The sequence below is a fragment of the Nymphalis io genome, chromosome 20 (genome assembly GCF_905147045.1).
Source record: "Nymphalis io chromosome 20, ilAglIoxx1.1, whole genome shotgun sequence".
Classification (NCBI taxonomy): domain Eukaryota; kingdom Metazoa; phylum Arthropoda; class Insecta; order Lepidoptera; family Nymphalidae; genus Nymphalis; species Nymphalis io.
The window spans coordinates 3,411,950-3,432,794 of record NC_065907.1 but is presented as its reverse complement, the minus strand read 5'-3'; the positions used below and the strand labels follow the sequence as shown (position 1 = coordinate 3,432,794).

The following is a 20,845-nucleotide window of genomic DNA, read 5'->3' as shown; positions in this document are numbered from 1 at the left end:
AATTTAAAATGGTCGACTCCAAATCCATCTATCAATGTAAATGAAAAAAAAATGAAAGTCGGTCTTACAATAACTACGAAAGAGGCGTATCTCATATTACCATTTCCTTTGCATCATCAGAGGCGACTCCTCACACGAACTATCCAAGCAGTGGGGATACGATGTCCTCCCCGTACTCCAGCAGCGGACAGAATCTGTACGTGGCGGCGCCAGTGCGAGGCGCAGATAACCGGCGCGGTCCACTCGACGAGCAGCCGCCGCGACCACCTCCACCAAGAAATGATGGTATGGGCGATGAAACATTTATTTAATATGAACTTATAAAGTTTATATTATTGGACATTTTAATACTATAATTCGTTTAAATATAATGTTGTTTGATTACGTCAATGAGCCTTATCGATGTCAGTCTGCACAACATATTGTATATATAACTAGTTTTAAACCTGAATTACCAAAATATATTGAAATTTACACATATAATAAAAGTTGACACATAACAATAATAAAAAAATGTGTACCGAAATTTATTAAACTCCCTTTATATTTCATTTCCCTTGGTATTGTCAGTGTTCATTTCTTAGTTTATAATTATATGACAAACTTTTTTTTTTGAGGTAATAATACTCATTTGTCATTTTTTTAATTTTCAGATTACTATAGCAGTCGAAGGCAACTATATGAAGAAGATGGTATGACCAATCAAAGAAATAAGCCACCGTGAGTATTGTTATCAACTAAATTTGTTCTATGTTACATTTTAGCTACCTACCTGATTGTTTCGTGTTTTACAACAGGAGCGAGCCAAGATTAATAAGTTTCCAAAAAGAAGGTTCAGTGGGACTCAGATTGTGTGGCGGAAATCGATCTGGCGTCTTTGTTTCCGGAGTCCAGCCAACCAGCCCCGCTGCGCTGCAGGGGCTTCAGCCGGCGGATAAGATTCTCAAGGTAGAAATCTTGATAATATATATTGAAAGATTATTTTTAGTATTCAAGAACTATTTAGAATGTTGAAATTAAGGTTACATACCATTAGATAACGATGTAGTGTTTATTTAATATATTTAATTATATTTGCACATATTCCCAATTCTCCTTTAATTGAAGGAGCACACATATTTTAAAATATTATTCCACGATGTAACGTACTCGTAAGTGTGTATCCTTTGTTGGAGATCCTTAATAAATAAATAAATAAAATAAATAAATAAACACATCGTTTTGATTTAAAATTGTTGTCAATATTGTTAATAAAAAATAAAACTAACTTACATCATTAATTTATCTTTTTCCATTCAGGTTAACGACATGGAGATGAAAGGTGTAACCCGGGAGGAGGCAGTTCTATTCCTGCTAAGTTTACAAGAAAGAATCGATCTGATTGTGCAGCATTCGCCCGACGAGTACAACGCAGTAGCCAGCGGACAGATGCGTGAGTAGTGTTCTTACATTTGTAATTACATTTTAATTCAGTTTTATAAAAAGATAATAACTTTATTTGCTCCCACAACTATGACTGGTGTTTTATGTTTTAATAAAAGCGGTCGGTGGTAGTTCAAATGGGCCACCGAATGGTAAGTACCGACGCCAATAGGAGGTGTAAAAAATATTAACGTTTCCTTACATCGCCAATGCGCCTCCAACCTTGGGGACTAACGTGTTATGTCCCTTGTGTTATTTTTAACCGGAACAATGTAAATATTAAGAATTGCTGTTTGGCGGTAAAATACGTGATGACTCCTCACTTCAATTTAAACGATATGTACTCTAAATAACGTAAAACTAAATATGGCACTATATTCCAGCCGGTGACTCGTTTCACATCAAGACTCACTTCCACTACACGGAGCCCACGGAGGGCGAGATGTCGTTCCGCTGCGGAGACGTGTTCCACGTTCTCGATACTCTCCACAACGGGACTGTTGGTGCTTGGCATGTCTACCGGATAGGTGAGCCAAACTAACCTTATGACAAAATTAATTTTAATTATAATATAGAATAGAGAAAAATAGAGAAAAACTCATATCGCTCGGACATAATTGGTCGGAATTTCGTCCAAACCTCGATATTCATTTTTATTATTGTTTAATTATACATTTCTATTCAATTATTATGTAAGGTTGAAAACTAGTTTCTTAATAATTATAGTTCGTGTACTTGTGATGTAATATTGAAGAAATATGTGAAAAATACACACTTGTTCTGATTACAGTATCGTACGTTAGAATATAGTTTGCAATTACTAATGGTAAACTGTCATGTTGAAAATCTTTGCTTAGGGCGTAACAACCAAGAAGTTCAAAAAGGCACAATACCAAACAAAGCTCGCGCTGAAGAACTAGCGACGGCCCAGTTCAATGCTACCAAGAAGGAGATGTCCGGAAATGACGTCAAACACAATTTCTTTAGAAGAAGACGTTCAACGCATCGACGAAGCAAGAGCTTAGGAAAGGTAATAAATCACCTATGTTACCTATATTCTTATAAACTAACAGTCTTATTCATAATGAGACTTTTATGTTACGAGTATAACAAAGAAATATAAAATAAAATTGTTATAAAAGGAAACTTGTGCAAAACATTAATATCATAGCATCGATACTACAAGTAAGATTTTTTTGGTCATTTTCTGAAAAAAATGTCTTACATCCATAAGTTCTAGAAACCTCAGTCCGCTAAAATGATTAACCATAAATGCCGTTCCAGGAGCACTGGGACGAGGTGGTGCTGTCGGACAGCATCAGCAAGTTCCCGGCGTACGAGCGCGTGGTGCTGAAGCAGCCCGGCTTCGTGCGGCCCGTCATCGTGCTGGGCGCCGTGGCCGACCTGGCGCGCGAGCGCCTGCTGGCCGACAGCCCCGACAACTTCGCCTCGCCCAGTCAGTGCTCTGCATAACTTATCTTCTACTTCTACTATTGAGTATTTTTATTATTTCATAAAAGTGTACAGCAGATAAAGCCTCTAAAGTAGAGAAATAAATTGTCAAACCATACTTTATATAGGAAGCCTTACATAAAAAAAACTCAGCAGTAACTATTTAAAATATAAATAATTAAAAACTTATATCCCATTTTTGGGCAGCATATCAGCTATGTAGTAAACAGTTGTTTATAAATTCCAGAAATGGACAGCACCCTTGAAGACAGCAAAACCAAGTCCTCAGGTATCATTCGGTTATCCAGCATCAGAAGCATCATGGAGCGGGGGAAGCACGCCCTACTGGATATCACACCGAATGCTGTGGACAGACTTAACTACGCTCAGTTTTACCCTATTGTTATATTTATGAAGGCGGACAGCAAACATATTATTAAACAACTTAGAAGCGGCTTGCCCAAGTAAGTAACAAGTTTTGAAGTAATTTTCTTAAGTTATAATTGAATTTGGCGCACCTTGGGAGAGGCCTATGTTCAGCAGTGGACAACGATTGGCTGTTGATTGATTGATTGATTGATAATTGAATTAAGTAGTCGGACTGAAAAATGGGCCATCTGATGGTAAGTGGTCACCACCGCCCATATACATTGGCACTGTGTGATGTACGATGTAAGGAATAAGTCAAAACTTGAGAACTAAGATGTCATTTTCTTTGTGCCTGTAATTACACTGGCTCACTCGTCCTTCAAACCAGAACACAACAATAATAAGTATTATTGTTTGGTGTAAGTATATGCGATGATATACACACATATAAATAATAATATTATAATACTTACCTTTCTCCGAGCATAAAAAATAAAATAAGGAAGACTTAACTTGCTGTTCCTGAAGACACTAAGAATTAATAATTTCATTAACAGATAAAAAACAGCTATACAGATAAAATACATTTTTAAATTTATAATATTTTTGTATATTAAGTTAAAGCATTTACAGTATGTTGTGTAGTGTGCCGCCGAGATGGCGCAGTGGTAAGAACGCGTGAATCTTAACCGATGATCGTGGGTTCAAACCCGGGCAAGCACCACTGAATTTTCATGTGCTTAATTTGTGATTATAATTCATCTCGTGCTTTACTGTGAAGGAAAACATCGTGAGGAAACCTGCATGTGTCTAATTTCACTGAAGTTCTGCCACATGTGAATTCTACCAACCCGCATTGGAGCAGCGTGGTGGAATAAGCTCCAAACCTTCTCCTCAAAAAGAGGAGAGGAGGCCTTTAGCCCAGCAGTGGGACATTCACAGGCTGTTACGGTTACGGTTACGGTGTAATTTAATAAATATAATTTGTATAACTCAAGATCAGCCCACAAATCATCTAAGAAGCTCCTCGAACAATGTCAACACATGGAGCGCGTGTGGGGACACGTGTTTACGCACACCATCACACTCAGCGAGGCCAATCAGAACACGTGGTTCAACAAGCTCTGTGACCTCATACAAAGAACACAACAGCAGCAGCTATGGGTTTCGGAGACCAAGGTCAGTTTGATGGTGTTTATCGAAAATAAATATGGTGGAACATGGTTCATTCATTCATTCGTTCTTTTTGTATCTGTGTCTGATTATAAATATTTTATGAATATTATTTACCAACCACAAATATTTTACATATGCTTTAAGATAAATGGGATTTCAAATTAAACATAATATTCAATAATGCTCAAGGTATTTGCTTGGTGAAGGTGTTGGGTGCATTTGGTATATACTTTATAATTATATGCTCTCTTCATAACCTATAGATATATGGATTCGACAAAAAATTAATATGAGAATATTTCTTGATTAACCAAAGTATGAAATGTAACTACATGTCGCAGCCATATTTCTCCAAGTATATTTGTGTACAAGGCATATTAACCAATTTCTTTCTGTTCTGTCTTGCGGCGGTGTAGCACGTTGAAATGGTGTCGGACATATACTTTCCTCAGCCCCCGTCCCCCTACCCCGCCTTCTATCCTATATCGTATCCCATCAACTATTATCCGCCATCCCCTCAAAAGCCAGCTCGCTTGAACATGTCTTCATCAAACTCTAACACTAAATTCACCAATCGCCATGACGTGTATGACGCTAACAGAAATCGTGTTGTCCCTTACTACTATTCAGAAACGATTCCATGCATGCCGAATAATATGTGTAGCACGCCTAAACCATACCCAAACCGAAATAGACCCATGAGTAACCAATATGATGAGAGACAGCAACTCTATCACAGATCGAAAATGAATCCGAGGTTGCAAAACTCTAGCATCAGTCCGGAACTGTCCCAAATTTTTAACAAGAGCAACGGTGTTCCATCTTTCAGACCTTATAGTGTTCTAGAAACATCTAAAAGATCACCTCTACCGAATATGCAAAGACCGTCTTCAGTTGTACCCGTTACGGAACAATTTAGACCCGCGTCCATGTTCTTTCGAGACGATTCTAGCAAGTCCAATGATGTACCCGAATGGAAAGCGCGTCTCCAAAAAGAAATGCCTAAGCCTATATTGGATAAATCTTTAAAAAAGATTTGTCTAATACCAAACTGTAAATGCAATGAAAAACCGGCTAACAATCTCATTAGATACAGTGAGTCTCGAACTCTTCCTTCAGTCTCTGAAAGATCTCTCGATAAAGTCAAAAACCTCTCGCTCCCAACTCTAAAACTGGAGGAATTGGATAAATTTGGCAAGGAAGAGGAAATTGAAGTCGAACGAGACTCCGTTTCTTTAAATAAGCCCGTGTCAGAGCAACACTTAGGTTATGTTTAATTTCAAACTGACACGTAAGGGCTTCTTTATATTTAGTGTTTAAAGTTACCACTAGACATAACTTACTTATTTGCATGTATATTTATTTAACGCTTACATATTTCTCCTACTTAACAAGCATTCAATGCGATGGCGCTGTAATGTGCGTTGTGCTTTTTAACATTTCGCTTTATAAATAAATTGTTTAATTATATTTTGTTGTGTTTTGTTATTTTAATGCCATATATCAATCTGTTGATTGATTTAAATATTTTTTTTGTGTGAATAATTTTGTAAATACCACCAAATATTTCAGTGTAATATACCACGTTTGATAAATAATTAAGAATAAACATTCAAATAAAGTGAATAAACTCACTTATCTTCACTTGAAGATAATTAATGTTTTATATAAAATATTACTTGAATGTTTATTTCTGAGTGAACCTTGCATTAATCATACACAGACACTAAACGTGATATTAGTATCTGTGAAGTTTTTGAGCAATCATTCATTTGTCTTGTCTTATCACCCCATTCCATACCCACCCTCGACGCTGCGGCTCAAAAATGGAACACTGAAACAAAATGGATGCTTAACAAAATGGCGGACACAGAGGCCAGAGCCGCTGTCAGACGACTTTTTATTTTCGATGTCTTCGAGTTCAGAGAACAGATTATCATACGCGTCTAGCCCTGAAAGTGACTTGGAAGTCAGTCCGCCACCAGCACCGAGACTGGTGAAATCATCATCGGACCCGTCCATAGCGACCACTCAAGATAACATGGATCGTGACGATGATATCAATCAAATGACCGACGCGGTGCCTCCGCCATATTCGGTAAATAACTCATTACATACTAATCATTGAGTACAACCAGACATTTTCAAACAAAATTCAACCGTAACTACTTAAAAATAGGGCTTGTTATTTAATATTTTTCAAATTATTAATTAAGTTATTTAATGTTTTTTATAAAAAAATAGCTGATTGTACTCAAAATTATCATCGACACATAACTTCTATGTTCTATCAATCAAATATATAAAATTAATAACGGTAAAAAAAACCTTCAAAATCATATATTTTTCATTGTAAAACAAAATTTAAGTGTGTGATATTAAAGTTGTTTTTGCTACAACAGCAAGGTGGCTACGATAGCAAATACGGATTTGCGAACGGCAACGGCCCGCAAAGCAACGGTGGCAATCATAGCCAGAATATGCCTCAGACGAGTGAAGCACCGCCGTACCAATGCACTCCGATGACCCATTCGCCGCCGCACTCGCCTCTGTACGGAACCGGTAAGATTTATCGCCAATATAGACCACAATTTTTTATGTGCAGGATTTTAACCGTTACAAAAGTCATAGACAATTCCAAGTTTAATAGTTAAGCGGTTAAGACGTGAAAGCGTAGCAAAAAAACACTTTCGCATTTATAATATTAGTAAGGATATTTGCTTAATCTTCAATATTATTATCATATCAAAAAAACATCTGTTCTGTGTTGCCAATTCGGTAATTTCGTCAGTAAAACTAGTAATAATTTTTTTCTAGTTAAAAATAAACTTTCATCACTATAAAAGAGTCGTGTTGCCATATTGTATTTTAATTCTTAGTTAAGCCCCAGGGCTGGTATATCCGAGTAGTCATAGTGTTGTGTTGCGCAGTGCCCGAGCTGCCGCCGCGCAGCGGCCCGGCGTGCCGGCCGGCGGGCGGCGTGCTGCTGCCCGCGCCGCCGCCCGCCCGGCCGCACGGGCTGCGACACAACCCCACGGTAACGTGTTCATACTCTGTATTATATATTGTACACATTTATATGTAATATAAATAATAAAAAATATGTATCGACAGAAACTATTTACGCTCGAAGCACAAATGCCGTACCGTGCTATTATAATAGTATTTATTTCTTTATATATTCCTATATACTCATGTACAATTTATTCAATTGCAATATTTCTTAAAATTAATAATTCTGAAACTTAATCTAGTATTTAAAAACATCAATCTTTTTAACTTGATACCTTTTTTTTCACTTAAGCCTCAATTCAAAATCAGTATTTATACTTTTTAAATATTCGTTTACATTTTTAATATACTTTAAACAAAGCTTTCAACTATTAAAATTTATGATTATAATCAATCTTTGTATCTGATAAATTTACAAATATTAATAATACAACATTGTTTCATTTCAATTCATTGTTTCATTCATACATTCGTTCATTTCATCGTTTCATCGTTTAGGGTCGTCCGAGTGCCCAGGAGAGGTTATTCGGTCCGCCGAAAGAGAACAATGACGACACAGCGACATACAGCGCGAGACCAGCGCATGGGCAAGGCTCCTTAGACAGGCACAAATATCCAAACAATCCGGTAAAATTACATATTATTATTATTTTTAGTTTACTTAACTATTAATTGTGTGTTTTTTTTTTAATTTAAAGTAATTGGAAAGGGTCGCAAGCGGGCCAATTAATCGTGAGTGGTCACCAAAGCCCGTAGATATTAACCTACCGCAATGCGTCATCAACTTTAGAAACTAAGATGTTGTATCCCTTGTGCCTGTAGTTACACAGCTCACTTACCCTACAAACCGGAACGCCAGAATAACTTGTGTCTCCAAAGTAATTACTATTTGACCTCCATGGTGGTACCTACCAGGACGATATTATATTACAGGACGTTAAAGTTTAAAATAGCTTTTGATAATGCCCTTGACTATCTGACACGAACCCTCGCACAGAACTACGACGGCACGCCGCCCTACGACTACAGCGGGCCGGCGTCCAACAGCAACTCCATGGGCTCGTGCCGCCTGCCGCCCAACGCGCCCGACGACCTCAAGGTCGCCCCCACCATGTGAGTGATTACTTTAACTATAACTCTTTTCTAATATAATAATAAATAAATATACATTAATATTAAAACGAAAACCTTAAATAACATAAATTTGACTATATATATATGTTATCTATGTACGAATCATACTCATAAGTATGTTTAGCGTGAATAAAATTGTGTTACAAAGGAAAATATTTAATAAATTTCTCCATAAATAAAAAAAAATTGTTCATTAAACATTGTATCAAAGTACACTCACTACCAAACACTGCCCCTCCAGTAAACTGGACCCCCCGCCCCCCAACCCCGCGCACAGTCCGCAACGTACACAGGAACACAACTCGCTGGACTACACGAGGCCGCCGGATAACTACAGGTTAGTGGACAATATATATACTTAAAATAATTAATACATTTAATTTAACTTTACCAGAGCTATGTATGTGTGAGTAAAGTCTTGCAAATGAATTTTAAAAGGTTCTACTGATTGGTCTAAAATTTTGCAAACCCTTGGCTCTGGTGACAAAACGATCTGGATATTTTTTTTTGTTTTTGTACATTGACTAAATGAAAGCTTGTTTTAGCAATGACTATGTATAGATAATATACTATATATATATAATAAACTATATATATATAGTTTTATCATCCAAGTAATAAGTCTTAATTTTATATAATTAGTTCTGTGTAGCCAGTAATAGTGTTGGTAGTGTTTGGCTTCCAAAAGAACCCTTATAACCGTTCAAGTATGGCAGCTAAGCTGTTTTCAATGTATTATTATTAATCTCTAAAATACTAGCTGTGTTGTGTCGTGTTCGGTACAATTGTTAATTTGTTGATACGTATTTATAATGTTATGAAATTTGCTTGCTGCTACTTTGTTCGTTTACCAAGTTGTTGGAAAAATATCTATATCTTAAGATAAATAGTTCCGATTACAGATTGGATAGCCTCTTTCCAATAACAAAAGGAGTAAAGACAAATAAATAATTTCGACGTCGAATTGACTCGATATCATTGATCGAGATCTTGAATAATCAATGATATTCACTATGGAATTGGAACTTAAAATTAAAGTGGTTATAATTAGTTGAGTGGAATAATGTTGTATTGTACATTAAGGTAAATTAATTAAAAAAAGTTTGTAGTGAATAATCATCATCATCATATCAGCCGTAAGACGTCCACTGCTGGACAAAGGCCTCCCCCAAGGATTTCCACGTTGGCTGGTCTTGCGCTGCCCGCATCCAACGGCTTCCCGCGACTCGTTCTAAGTCGTCGGTCCACCTTGTAGGGGGCCTGCCCACGCTGCGTCTTCCGGTTCGTGGTCGCCACTCGAGAACCTTTCTGCCCCAGCGGCCGTCGGTTCTGCGAGCAATGTGTCCCGCCCACTGCCACTTCAATTTAGCAATTCTTCGGGCTATGTCGGTTACTTTGGTTCGCCTGCGGATTTCGTCATTTCTGATTCGATCTCGCAGAGAAACTCCGAGCATAGCCCTCTCCATTGCCCTTTGAGTGACCTTGAGCCTTCTTATGAGGCCCATTGTGAGAGACCACGTCTCTGATCTATAAGTCATCACTGGCAACACACACTGATCGAAGACTTTCGACTTGAGACACTGCGGTATTTGGGATGAGAAGTCGTGAATAATAACAACGGAACTCTTAGCAAATCGCATGGAATATGTAAATCTAAGGCTTGTTTATCTTTACTTCTGTTTTGATTCGAATAGGGTATGCATATATTGAGTTTTAGGTGCTTTCATTTATATTATATGTAATACATAAAACGTAAGTTATTTTATCGGCTTTAATTCCTTCGAAATGAAAACATTCGATTACTATTCTATATTATTTCTGAGATAATACCAGTTAGTAGTTTCCTGAGATAATAATAGCTATAAACGGCCTTACTTGTAAACTTTGCTTGGCGAGTGTTTAATGAAACAATGCTTTGTCTTCTTCTTTCGAATGTCAAATCAATAATGATAGAAAGAGCGAAATCTGTATGTAACCTAAATATTCGCTAAACAGCGTTAATAAGTAAGGCCGTAATATTTCTGAACTCCCGATAAGTAAATGATTTATATATATATACTTAAAATATAACAAAATCCTTTTAACTTATCTTTATCTGCTATTTTGGTAACATTTTATTGCATGTTCTCGAAACTTCTAAAACAATGGACGATTTTAAATAATAATAATTGTTTTTAATCCTATTGTCCCTAATCCATTGTCTTGGATAATGGTAATGATAGTTGTGTTTTGTATTTGAATAGCCGGTTTTTGCAATGTTATTATGTTATATACTGCTTATATTATACATATGGATATAAAGTTTCTAAATACTATATAAGTTTTAAGATACTAAACCGCTATTAGGATTTTAAGGGTGTTTGTATTACATCATAACAATATACATTATTAAATATGCACCGAAATAATATCGGGGGATCAAATGGTAAATGAAATTAAAGAAAGAGTTTTCTGTGTTCACACAAATATGATTTATTTAATCACTTTATTATTATCACTAGCCCATTATATATCCCCAGTAGCGAATCTAGACAGCGCGATCAAGGAATGTGACATATTCAATCAGCGCCATCTAATGATTCAATTATGAAAGGAGTATTTGTGGCCGATTTCAATCAGAAGGAACATGTATGTAGACAAACAGTTTCTAGTGTGACAGTTCATGACTCACACAAAACACACAAAACTCTATCTGAGCGGAAAGTCCATGCCAAAGGCATTTTCGTAGTCTCCGAGACATTGGAACGTAAACATTGTAACATTGCACACTGGGCCGAGTTTTGAACTGGGAACTCAGAATTTGCCTCATGCCGCCAAAGCCACTAAACCTCCATTTTAAGGAATCTATTAATATTATGCTGGGAATTGTGATAATAGCCCAAGGTTCGAACCTGGAAATTGTTTGCGGTTCGTAAAACTATTCGTCTTTATATGTTCACGGTTGGAAAGTTCACGCTCTATCATTCGGAATGGTTTGGCGCTCAAAAATTCGACATGAATCCTACTTCTAGAAGCGCTCCCGCAGTACTGAATTCGAACGCCCAACGCATGGCATTTTAGAAGTTGTTATTATTTTTTATTACGTCTTTTATCTACATATTTTTATAAATAATTGAAAAAAAAATCTATGAAGTAAAGTTAATTTTGTATCTTTTTTTAATAATAATAATTTAGTTTGGAGAAATTCACAACTATTTCGGAGCGTTTTTAGTACTTTATTGCTTTTGAATGTGATTTTTTTTATAGTTAATTTATACAAATATCAAAATTTTCAGGCCACTATCGACTAAAACACTATTTAAACTATAGTATTAAATTTTTCCATTTAAATTGGTCAGTACTGTAGTTTAATCTATGAACTCAAAAAAGTGCATTCGCGCATTTTACGCAAAACTTGCTTTGGAATTTTGACTTTGTATAAATAGACCCAAAACTAAACTCAAATTAAGAAAATTGAGGTCGCTATAATCTATACTAATAACTGTACTTCATTTTTCAATAAGTTAAAAATTTCAGTCTTTTAGTTTCTTAGAATACGAACACCTAAGTTGACCCTTTAATGAAAAAAATACGGCTGAAATGTAATAGCGCTCTTAAATCGTTCACAGAGTTCAAGATAACTATCGCAGTCCGCAGACCCGACCACCGCCGATGAACGGCAATAGTCCGCATGCGCAAAATTCTCACATCGCGCAAAATTCTCTCAACGGCCAAAATTCTCACAACGTGCAAAATTCTCTCAACGCGCAAAATTCCCACAACGCCCAAAATTCCCACAATGCCCAAAATTCCCACAACGCCCATAACTCACATAACGCCCACAATTCCCATAACGCTCAAAACCCTCACACCGCTCACAACGTGCCCACCACTCCGATGCACGCCAGAGGACCGTCTTTACCAAACGTCCCGACCAACGATCATGCTAAATATAGGTAAGTTTGTTTGAAATATAATAAGAAACAATAAGAAGGTTCTGCCTTTTTATTATTTGACGGGCCGTTTGGCGTAATTGGTAGATACTTTCCTTTCACGCCGAAGGTTGTGGGTTCGATTCCCACCCAGGACAGACATTTGTGTGCATAAACATGTCTGTTTGTCCTGAGACTGGGTGTAATTATCTATATAAGTATGTATTTACAAAAGGAAAGTCGTATATATGGAATATCAGTTGTCTGGTTTCCATAGTTACAAGCTCTACTTAGTTTGGGATCAAATGGCCGTGTGTGAAAATGTCCCAGGATATTATTATTAGCCATGTGATAAATGGCCCAAAGACATTGTCACCGTAAGAAATTTTGACTATTCCTGCAATACTAAAACTAATATGTCGTCCCTCGTGTCCTATGTTTTTGTGTGGTTAGCAGTGTAATAACTGTAGAGTCAAAAGCTAATAATGTATTGCAATACATGCTTGAACAACAATGATAAATATTCTATAAAATCCTTGTAAAGTTTTATTCACCGTAATTATTTGATTTTGAATATTTTTTTGGCTACAATTATTTTATTTTTATACGTTTACTAATAATTGTTATAGATTTTTTATGGGTAGGTCCCTAGACGCGAATCTTAATGTCAAATGCTCACTTGAGTATCTGTCGCAGTCTCCGCGTGACGATCTAATATTATACCAATATTTGACCGACTTAATTTTCTACCAATATCTTCGAATTATTTTCTGTATATGGGAATATGCTCTACGTAAAGTCTATCCAATAATAATCATCAAAACCAGTGCATAGAAAAAAAAGAGCCGAATTGTTTTTTTTTCAATCATCTCTAAAAGTACAATAGGTATTATATTTTTGTTTTTTCGAAACGTTTATTTGTTTTCTCAGTGCACGCACGAACTCTGCTTCTCAAGCGGACTATAGCGGTCGAGCGCCGCCCTACAAGCCGGTACCGCCACCTAAGCCCAAGCACTACCGTCCGCCCGACCAGCCCCACCAACAGCTACCACCACACCAGACCCATCAGCCGCATCCGCGCAACGGGGTGAGTACGACTACAATAATGTTATATTTTATAACAGTAACCGTCAACATTTCATTCCCAATGGTCACAGTTGTCATGCTAAAATGTTGTTATAGTGTAAATCCTTTTTATTTAGAAACAAAGTGTACATAGAATTTAAATGAAAGTAGTTTTTTTAAATAAAAACATGGTCAAAAGTAGTTTTTATTTTTGTATTCATTCCATTAAATCGAGCTCATTGTGTTGGACGATTATTAAAAAAAATGAAAGAAAAAAAGACTAAATATTATACAATTCAGCAACTGCTGTTATGTCAGTATACAATTTTCGCAAAATACATTAAATTATAATGTAGAATTCTTGTATGATTTAAAATTATACGAATGCCGCAATATCGATCGATTCCGACATTCGATAGAGTACATCCCTGGCTGCCCCGCAGAGCATGGAGGCGGCGGTGGCGGCGCCGCACTACTCGCACGCGCACTCGCACTCGCAGCCGCACCGCGCGCCGCACGCGCACGTCTACCACCAGGTGAGCGATACGACGTCTGTGTTGAGCTCCACCACAGAGCGTGGCTGTGTCGTGGAAGTATACTAGTTCCCCATATCAGTATAACTTAAAATCATTTTGTTCGTATTATACAATGCCACCCCCTTTTTTTAACGCTGGAAAACCGCATTACGCGTTTCCCCCACGGGAACAGTATGGTATGAGGGGCTCGCCGGTGTCCAAGGCGCCGAGTGCGCCCCGAACATCGGAATACCCACTAATAAACCAGCGGTACCCTTTCCGTCTTAACGAGGAGCGCCACGGGATCGCTTTCGCATGCTACCGTGGCGCTCTGACGGCCGGCCCGTCTATGCGGGCCTCCATTCTCTAGGGGGGGTTCCACACCCTCCGATATTGTTAAAAAATAACACGAGCGTTAAAATTATAGCAGCAAAACATGTACGGGTCCGGTCTGGGCGCGCAGTCTCCGCCGTACGCCGGCCCGCCGCCGCACCGCGCCATCAACCTGCCGCACAACCCGCACCTCATAGGTAACAAATATTCTGTGTTATTCTGTGCTCTGTGCAACACCTTAAGGTCTCTTAACCGAGGACCGATGTTGGTCTTGGTCGCTATTTTTACCTGCGTAGAACATATTTTTGGAGAAACTCACTTTCATAGTCCTATGGAACGAAACATTGCTTTCAAAATTTGGACTATCATTGATTGGTTACTAAAAATCCTGGTTTTGGGATATGAATAAAAAGTCGGTCAGGAAGACGTAATCTAATGCTACAATACCACAAAATAAACATGAGTACGTTTTAAACACATATTAAGACAATTACAAATTTTAATTGTATAATAATAATTTATCCACGCCCACTAGACAATTGTTTTTAATGTTAATCACATCAACATAAACACATAGACAGATCCTAATTTTTTTAAATCAATGAATATTTTCAGATTTAGCTGGAAGTCGAGAACAGCGAGGATCGGCGTTCGAGTTGTATAGAAAACCTCAGCATATGCACAATTTGAGGTAATATATACCTTTCCATATCGCATTCGTCATTGCACCAAATAGTTAATTACTAAGTAACGCACAAATTTGTTCTTAATCAAATTATTGTCTCCAATAAATGAATAAAATATCAGTATTTTGTTGATATAGTCATGCATGTTCCCAGTTCATAGTTAAGGAACTCTCAAATCTCATATCCAAGCCCCTGTACAATTTGCTCTAACATGCAAACACCGATCGCTTCACAACGACTAACAATGTCTTGTCGGGCCACAGTATTAGTAATGGTATCGTATGTGGTTATTAAATTATAAATATTATATATTTGTAACATATTATATCCTATCGGGGCGTATTTGATTCTTATTGTTTCAATAACGTATGTAATCCAAGTAGTACGTTTGACAAAACTATTGGCAGTGCGTGTCTGCATTTTAGTGCAATTGTTGATTTCTTCCAAGCATATTGAACTAATTTGTCAAATACTCTATCTTCTTTGTAGATCTCTTATACAATATAAAGAATACTATCATTTTTATCTCCTTAACTATATTTTAGATTTTCTATGTAGCTTAGTTATATAATTATATATTGGATACAATATATTATTTAAAACCTTTGTTATGTAATTCTTATTATTTGTGTCTAACATCATATTAGGACATTTATTTCAATATGCTTTTAGTAGAAACACGAAATTCATCATTTATAAAATATCATTGTCAGTAGGGACATTTCAGACCTTTCAATATTATTCGGTAACTGAATATTGGTATCGTTGTATATATTAATTTATATGTATTTAGTATTGAACTATCTGAGGTGTCCTTATATAAATATCATTGAGTAACTAAGACGGTGTTTTGGTTGTGGGTTTCCGCAGCTCATCCGATGCCATGAACTCCAGTGTGGAGCCAGACGAAACTTTCTCGCCAAAAACTAAAAAGAAATTGTCCAAAAAGCCATCATTCATAAAAAACGCCGTACTCGATTTATTCCGTTCGAAATCGAAAAACTCTCAGAAAGTTTGTCGCCAGAAGTCATTGTGTGAGAATGACTTGCAACAGAGATACGCGCAACAAATGCCAATGCTGAGACGTGAGAAGTCTGATCTCGGTGACGTCCACGTCCGGAACACTCAGATCAGGAACAAAATGTTGCAACGCAGCAATTCATCCTCGTGTGAAAAGCCTGTTTTAAAACCGATATTAAAACGGCAAAGCTCATTCTGTGATGATAGAAACGGTTCCATTTACACTGTGAGAGATTACGACACCAAAACTGTCGTCAAAAACTTAAGGAGACAGAACTCCATGTGTGAAATAGAAACTGAACCTAAAGTTACCCCTCTACTGCGTAGACAGAATTCTCTTATAGAATATAATAGGAGAGGTGTCTATGGACAGTCTTCCAGCTTTAATATGATAACCAAAATAGACCCTATTTACCAAAGACAGCAGCAAATAAAACACGAACCATTTTATCCTACTCAACCTCTACCTCCAGAACCAATTTACCAAAGCAAAGAACATATTGTTTATGATCCGATTCCTAAGCCAAGAAGGACATACGCTTCTTTGTATGATACTTCTAGCGAAAATCCCTACGCAAGCAGATCGGAGATCTCGAATCAAAGTTTTGAAAATCCGTATGGTAATCGTGAAACACTATCGATGCCTCTATTAGATTCACCTTACGCAACAAGAGCTGATTGCGTCAGGGAAGATCCTTATGCAAATAAAAGCGAAATAGCAGAGAGCTCATATATGACACAAGATATTCCAAGAAAACCTGAACCTTTTTACGCAGAATCGCAATATACTAGCAAAGAACAAATGTTAAGGAATAGAATGACTTCCGAAAGCCCTTATGCAACGAAGGAAGACATGCTTCGTCAAAGGTTTTCAGAATCTCCATATAATACTAAGGAAGATATGCTTAAACAAAGATTGGATGGTTCATTAACTAAAGAACCAATTTATGGTAAAAGAACATATGAACCACCTCCATGTACATCTTGGTCTGAAAGTTCTTATGCTATTCGGCCAGATAGAAGACTTCAGACTCCCGTTAACTATCCTGGAAGAATGTCGCCTATGACCAAATGTATGAGTGAACCTCCTTATGCTAGTAGAACGGAAATGATGGCCAGAATTAATCAAACGGAATCGCCTTACTCTACTAGATCTGAAGTTAAATCTAGCTGTTCTGATAACAATTATAACACAACAAATGATAGTTTAGATTATTCACAAAATATAAGGCCAGCATCAGCAGAATGTACGTATGTTTCTAGGCAGGAAATACTATCACAAAAAGCTGCATTGTTAGCAAATAAAGATTCTACTTACGGCAGTAAGTTAGAAGAAAAGTTAGAAATTATAAAACAAAGGAATCAAGCAAAAAAAGAAAAGATTTATCAGACAAGACTAGAAGCAGCAAATGAGAGCGATTCTTCAAAAAGCAGAGAGCCATTGTACGTATCAAAGCGGGAGCTGAAAGATAGTGTTATTTACGAATCCCATCAAGAAGCTAAAGAAATACCATTACCTTTGAGCCAAGAAGGCAGTGCAAGAAGTAGTCCTTATGAACTTAGCGATGCCAATCATTTATCGCGCCGCGAACCACTATACCAAACGCCAGCAGAGGCTCTAACTGGCGAATCTGATACATTCCAAGAAATAGATTTTTCCAAATTAAGATTAACTGAGTCTCAAACTGACTCCGAAAAAGAAAAATCAAAGAGTTTGGAAAGCAAAATATTAAAAGGTGAACCTTTGTATTCACCCAGGCTGCACGGTAAGGCTGACCACATATCCAATGCACTAAAAGTGACGTCATCGCCCGTGCCTTACGAATCTTCAACATCAATGGAAACGCATTATGCCTCAGAATGTAGTATGAACTTTGACAGTAAACCTCAAAGTACTCCATACACATCTCAAGATTTAAACGAACGCTCGCTAAAAACCAATCGGACGGTCACATTTTGCGAACGTATAATCGAAAAAAGTCCAGAAAGCAGTCAAGATAATTCAGAAAATGCATCAACAAGTAGAAATGAAACGACTATAATAAATAATGACACGACAGTTATCAAAGCCGACGTATCAGAGGAAAATGATTCCGGCGATAAAACTAATGAAGTGGAACCGGATGGTCCTCACACGACCTGGGGGGTATTTGACAGTGATGGTGGCGTGCTAGAAGATAGGCATTGGGGCGTATCTCTGATAATTCCACCAAAAGCTATTGCTCCAGGAATAAAACAAAAAATCTATTTTACCGTGTCTGATCCGCGACTGAGTCAACGCGTGGGGGGACCTCCCATCGATATGGATAACGGTAATGCTTTTATAACGAAGCACGCGATGAATGTAGTATCGTAGACTGCACTTACTAATTGGCAATTAACGTTTGCGAATGAAATGAACATTAAATTTGGGAGCAACATTGGGTGTTATTGGAAATGTGATAGAATGTTTTTATTTTCAACAAAAATACTTTTTATTTCTGTTATGATATTTTTCTTATAAAATATCTATTGCATGTATAATGTATATGGCATGAGGATATATATTAGTCGTAGCAAATATTAGCGCCTTATCTTTTTAAAATACAAGATGATCAAAACTTAAAGCACAAGCACACTTAAAACCTACTCATTAAAAATGAAACACTGCTCGCGACAAATTATAACATACAATTTATAAATAATAAATATTATTCATTTTCATCATTAACATTTTTACGTTCAATTGCGTCATAACTAACACTGGGTGAAACATTTGGTTATTTTTGCGCAGTTACTACCGCTCAATACACACGTACTTAACGATTGACGGGAGGAAGAGAAGACACTGCCACGTACAACCGACAATGTGATCGTATGTTTGAACAAATATTTGCAAACATTTGTGCACTGTATATTTGGATACACTTGATAAAACGTTTTTGCATCGACAGATTTGTGTTTGGTCAATTTCTTGTTTCTTTGTCAGTCCTGAATTTTGCAGAATTTGTTCTATTTATTGAGGTATTTGGTGTTATTTCTTCGGTGCTTGGTGTGATCATGAGTGTTGACTATCATTATGTTTTTTCGCTTTGATTGCCTAACACTATGCACTAACGTGTTGCGATTTGTGTTTGTGTGTTCCGTTTTTGTCAATCCCATTTTTCTATAATATTATAATTTATTTAATTTCAACCTTCCAAGTTTACTTTGTGTCACAGTATTTTAAATGTTATTGCACAGTTTTATTTAAATTTTCTTAATTAATTATACTTATGAAAAGTAACCAAAAATATGCACGTTTTCTCGTTGAACCGATTCATAAAATAAGTCTTTAGTAAATTCTATCATTTTCACGTAGATAGTTTTATTCATTTCAACATTCAAGCACAGTTTTTCTATGCTTTAATCGTATCAATGAATCCTTAATTCTAATTTGAGTTTTAATGACAGGTGAAGCAATGCTGTCCCCACTAGTGATGTGCGGTCCGCAAGGTCTAGTGTTTCTAAAGCCAGTGACACTGCGGCTGCCGCACTGCGCCAACGCCGTCCCATCACTAGGGCTCACGATCAAGGCCACGGATACTGAAGCGCACCTCAGCACGGACTGGGACCAGATACATCTGCCAGCGACTACCACCCTCAACACAGTTGCGGTCAAAGTTGATCACTTTTAGGAATCTTCAAATTATATGCCAAATGAATACTTGGTATTGCCGCCTTTAGTGACTGTGTTGCAGTAAAAAAATCTTGATTATATTTTAGGTGATTTGAAAAGGTTGTATATGAACGATTTATTTTAGTTCCGATTGAATGGCGAGTTTTTTTGTTTATGATTCATTAATACAAATAAAACATGCGTTCCATTTCGCTACCAAGATAATAGTCTAAATAAAGCCAAAATAGTGTCAAGTTTTTTTTTTCGTTTGAAATTACTCACCCACCTGACTTTGTAACTTTAAATATTTTTTTCATAACGATAATGTAAGTATGTGGTGCTAGACAGTGACAATTAAAAGAAATATCTAAGAATGTGCATATCGATACGAATCTCCTTAATGGATTTGTAACAATAAGTTACTAATTAATTAAAAATGTATTGATTATTCGAAAAATATTTAACTAAAATGCCTTACGTAATCTAGAATACCTTTAATTTAAGATTTATTATGTTCATATTGTTATTTTAAATATTAGAATTAATTTTATAATAAAAACGAAACGTCGTGCACAGACTAATAATTCGAATAAGAGATTGGCTTCCGCAGATAAAAAATCGATTTAGTTACATTATTGTTTTTGATATAAAAAAAATAATTTTAATGTTACTTTTAATTTTGTAACTTTGGCCTTCGTGGCATAGTCATATACCTATGTTATGTATGCGTAGATATTAAGAGTGCGTAAGCGATCGACTGTATGTATATTTTATTGTTACTAGTAATTCGCTGATTTACCTTGACTCGGTTATTAAATTTGTATCTAATAAAAATTATAACGTGTTTGATTTTTAAAATTAGAACTAGACATAAAACCTTTTTTTTATTCCTATGAATCTCTATACTTACCAAAATACACAAGGCTTCAAATCAAAACTTCTCATGATAACGACAAAGGTTTCACTTGATGTTGTTTAAATATTATAGGTAATATTATCGAAGTTGTAGTAGAAATTAAAAAAATGCACATAAAAAAGCAACACATTAATTATTTTATTTTTATTCTAGCTTTCTTTTTTTACACATATTAATATATATTTTATACACAGTTA

The 20,845-nt window shown here is 36.5% G+C and overlaps 1 protein-coding gene across 13 annotated transcripts in view; it reads left to right on the top strand.

The window, feature by feature from the left end:
• Positions 1-20,566, top strand: part of LOC126776465 (tight junction protein ZO-2-like) — a 113,931-nt gene extending 93,365 nt beyond the window's left edge. For 5 of the 13 annotated variants that reach the window (XM_050498982.1, XM_050498987.1, XM_050498988.1 and 2 more), the window contains 22 exons: positions 121-285; positions 654-720; positions 798-948; positions 1,300-1,432; positions 1,806-1,949; positions 2,280-2,452; positions 2,707-2,878; positions 3,122-3,338; positions 4,242-4,422; positions 6,293-6,517; positions 6,822-6,981; positions 7,350-7,456; positions 7,930-8,058; positions 8,429-8,544; positions 8,807-8,902; positions 12,174-12,500; positions 13,407-13,563; positions 13,961-14,077; positions 14,484-14,586; positions 15,005-15,080; positions 15,946-18,407; positions 19,528-20,566. In XM_050498982.1, coding sequence (XP_050354939.1) covers positions 121-285; positions 654-720; positions 798-948; positions 1,300-1,432; positions 1,806-1,949; positions 2,280-2,452; positions 2,707-2,878; positions 3,122-3,338; positions 4,242-4,422; positions 6,293-6,517; positions 6,822-6,981; positions 7,350-7,456; positions 7,930-8,058; positions 8,429-8,544; positions 8,807-8,902; positions 12,174-12,500; positions 13,407-13,563; positions 13,961-14,077; positions 14,484-14,586; positions 15,005-15,080; positions 15,946-18,407; positions 19,528-19,751 — 5,702 coding nt within the window. In that variant the 3' untranslated portion in view covers positions 19,752-20,566. Of the gene's footprint in view, positions 1-120; positions 286-653; positions 721-797; positions 949-1,299; positions 1,433-1,805; positions 1,950-2,279; positions 2,453-2,706; positions 2,879-3,121; positions 3,339-4,241; positions 4,423-6,292; positions 6,518-6,821; positions 6,982-7,349; positions 7,457-7,929; positions 8,059-8,428; positions 8,545-8,806; positions 8,903-12,173; positions 12,501-13,406; positions 13,564-13,960; positions 14,078-14,483; positions 14,587-15,004; positions 15,081-15,945; positions 18,408-18,868; positions 18,950-19,527 lie in introns of all 13 variants that reach the window. The other 8 variants (XR_007669954.1, XM_050498986.1, XM_050498985.1 and 5 more) reach the window with 8 other exon arrangements.
• The last annotated feature ends 279 nt before the right edge of the window (positions 20,567-20,845 follow it).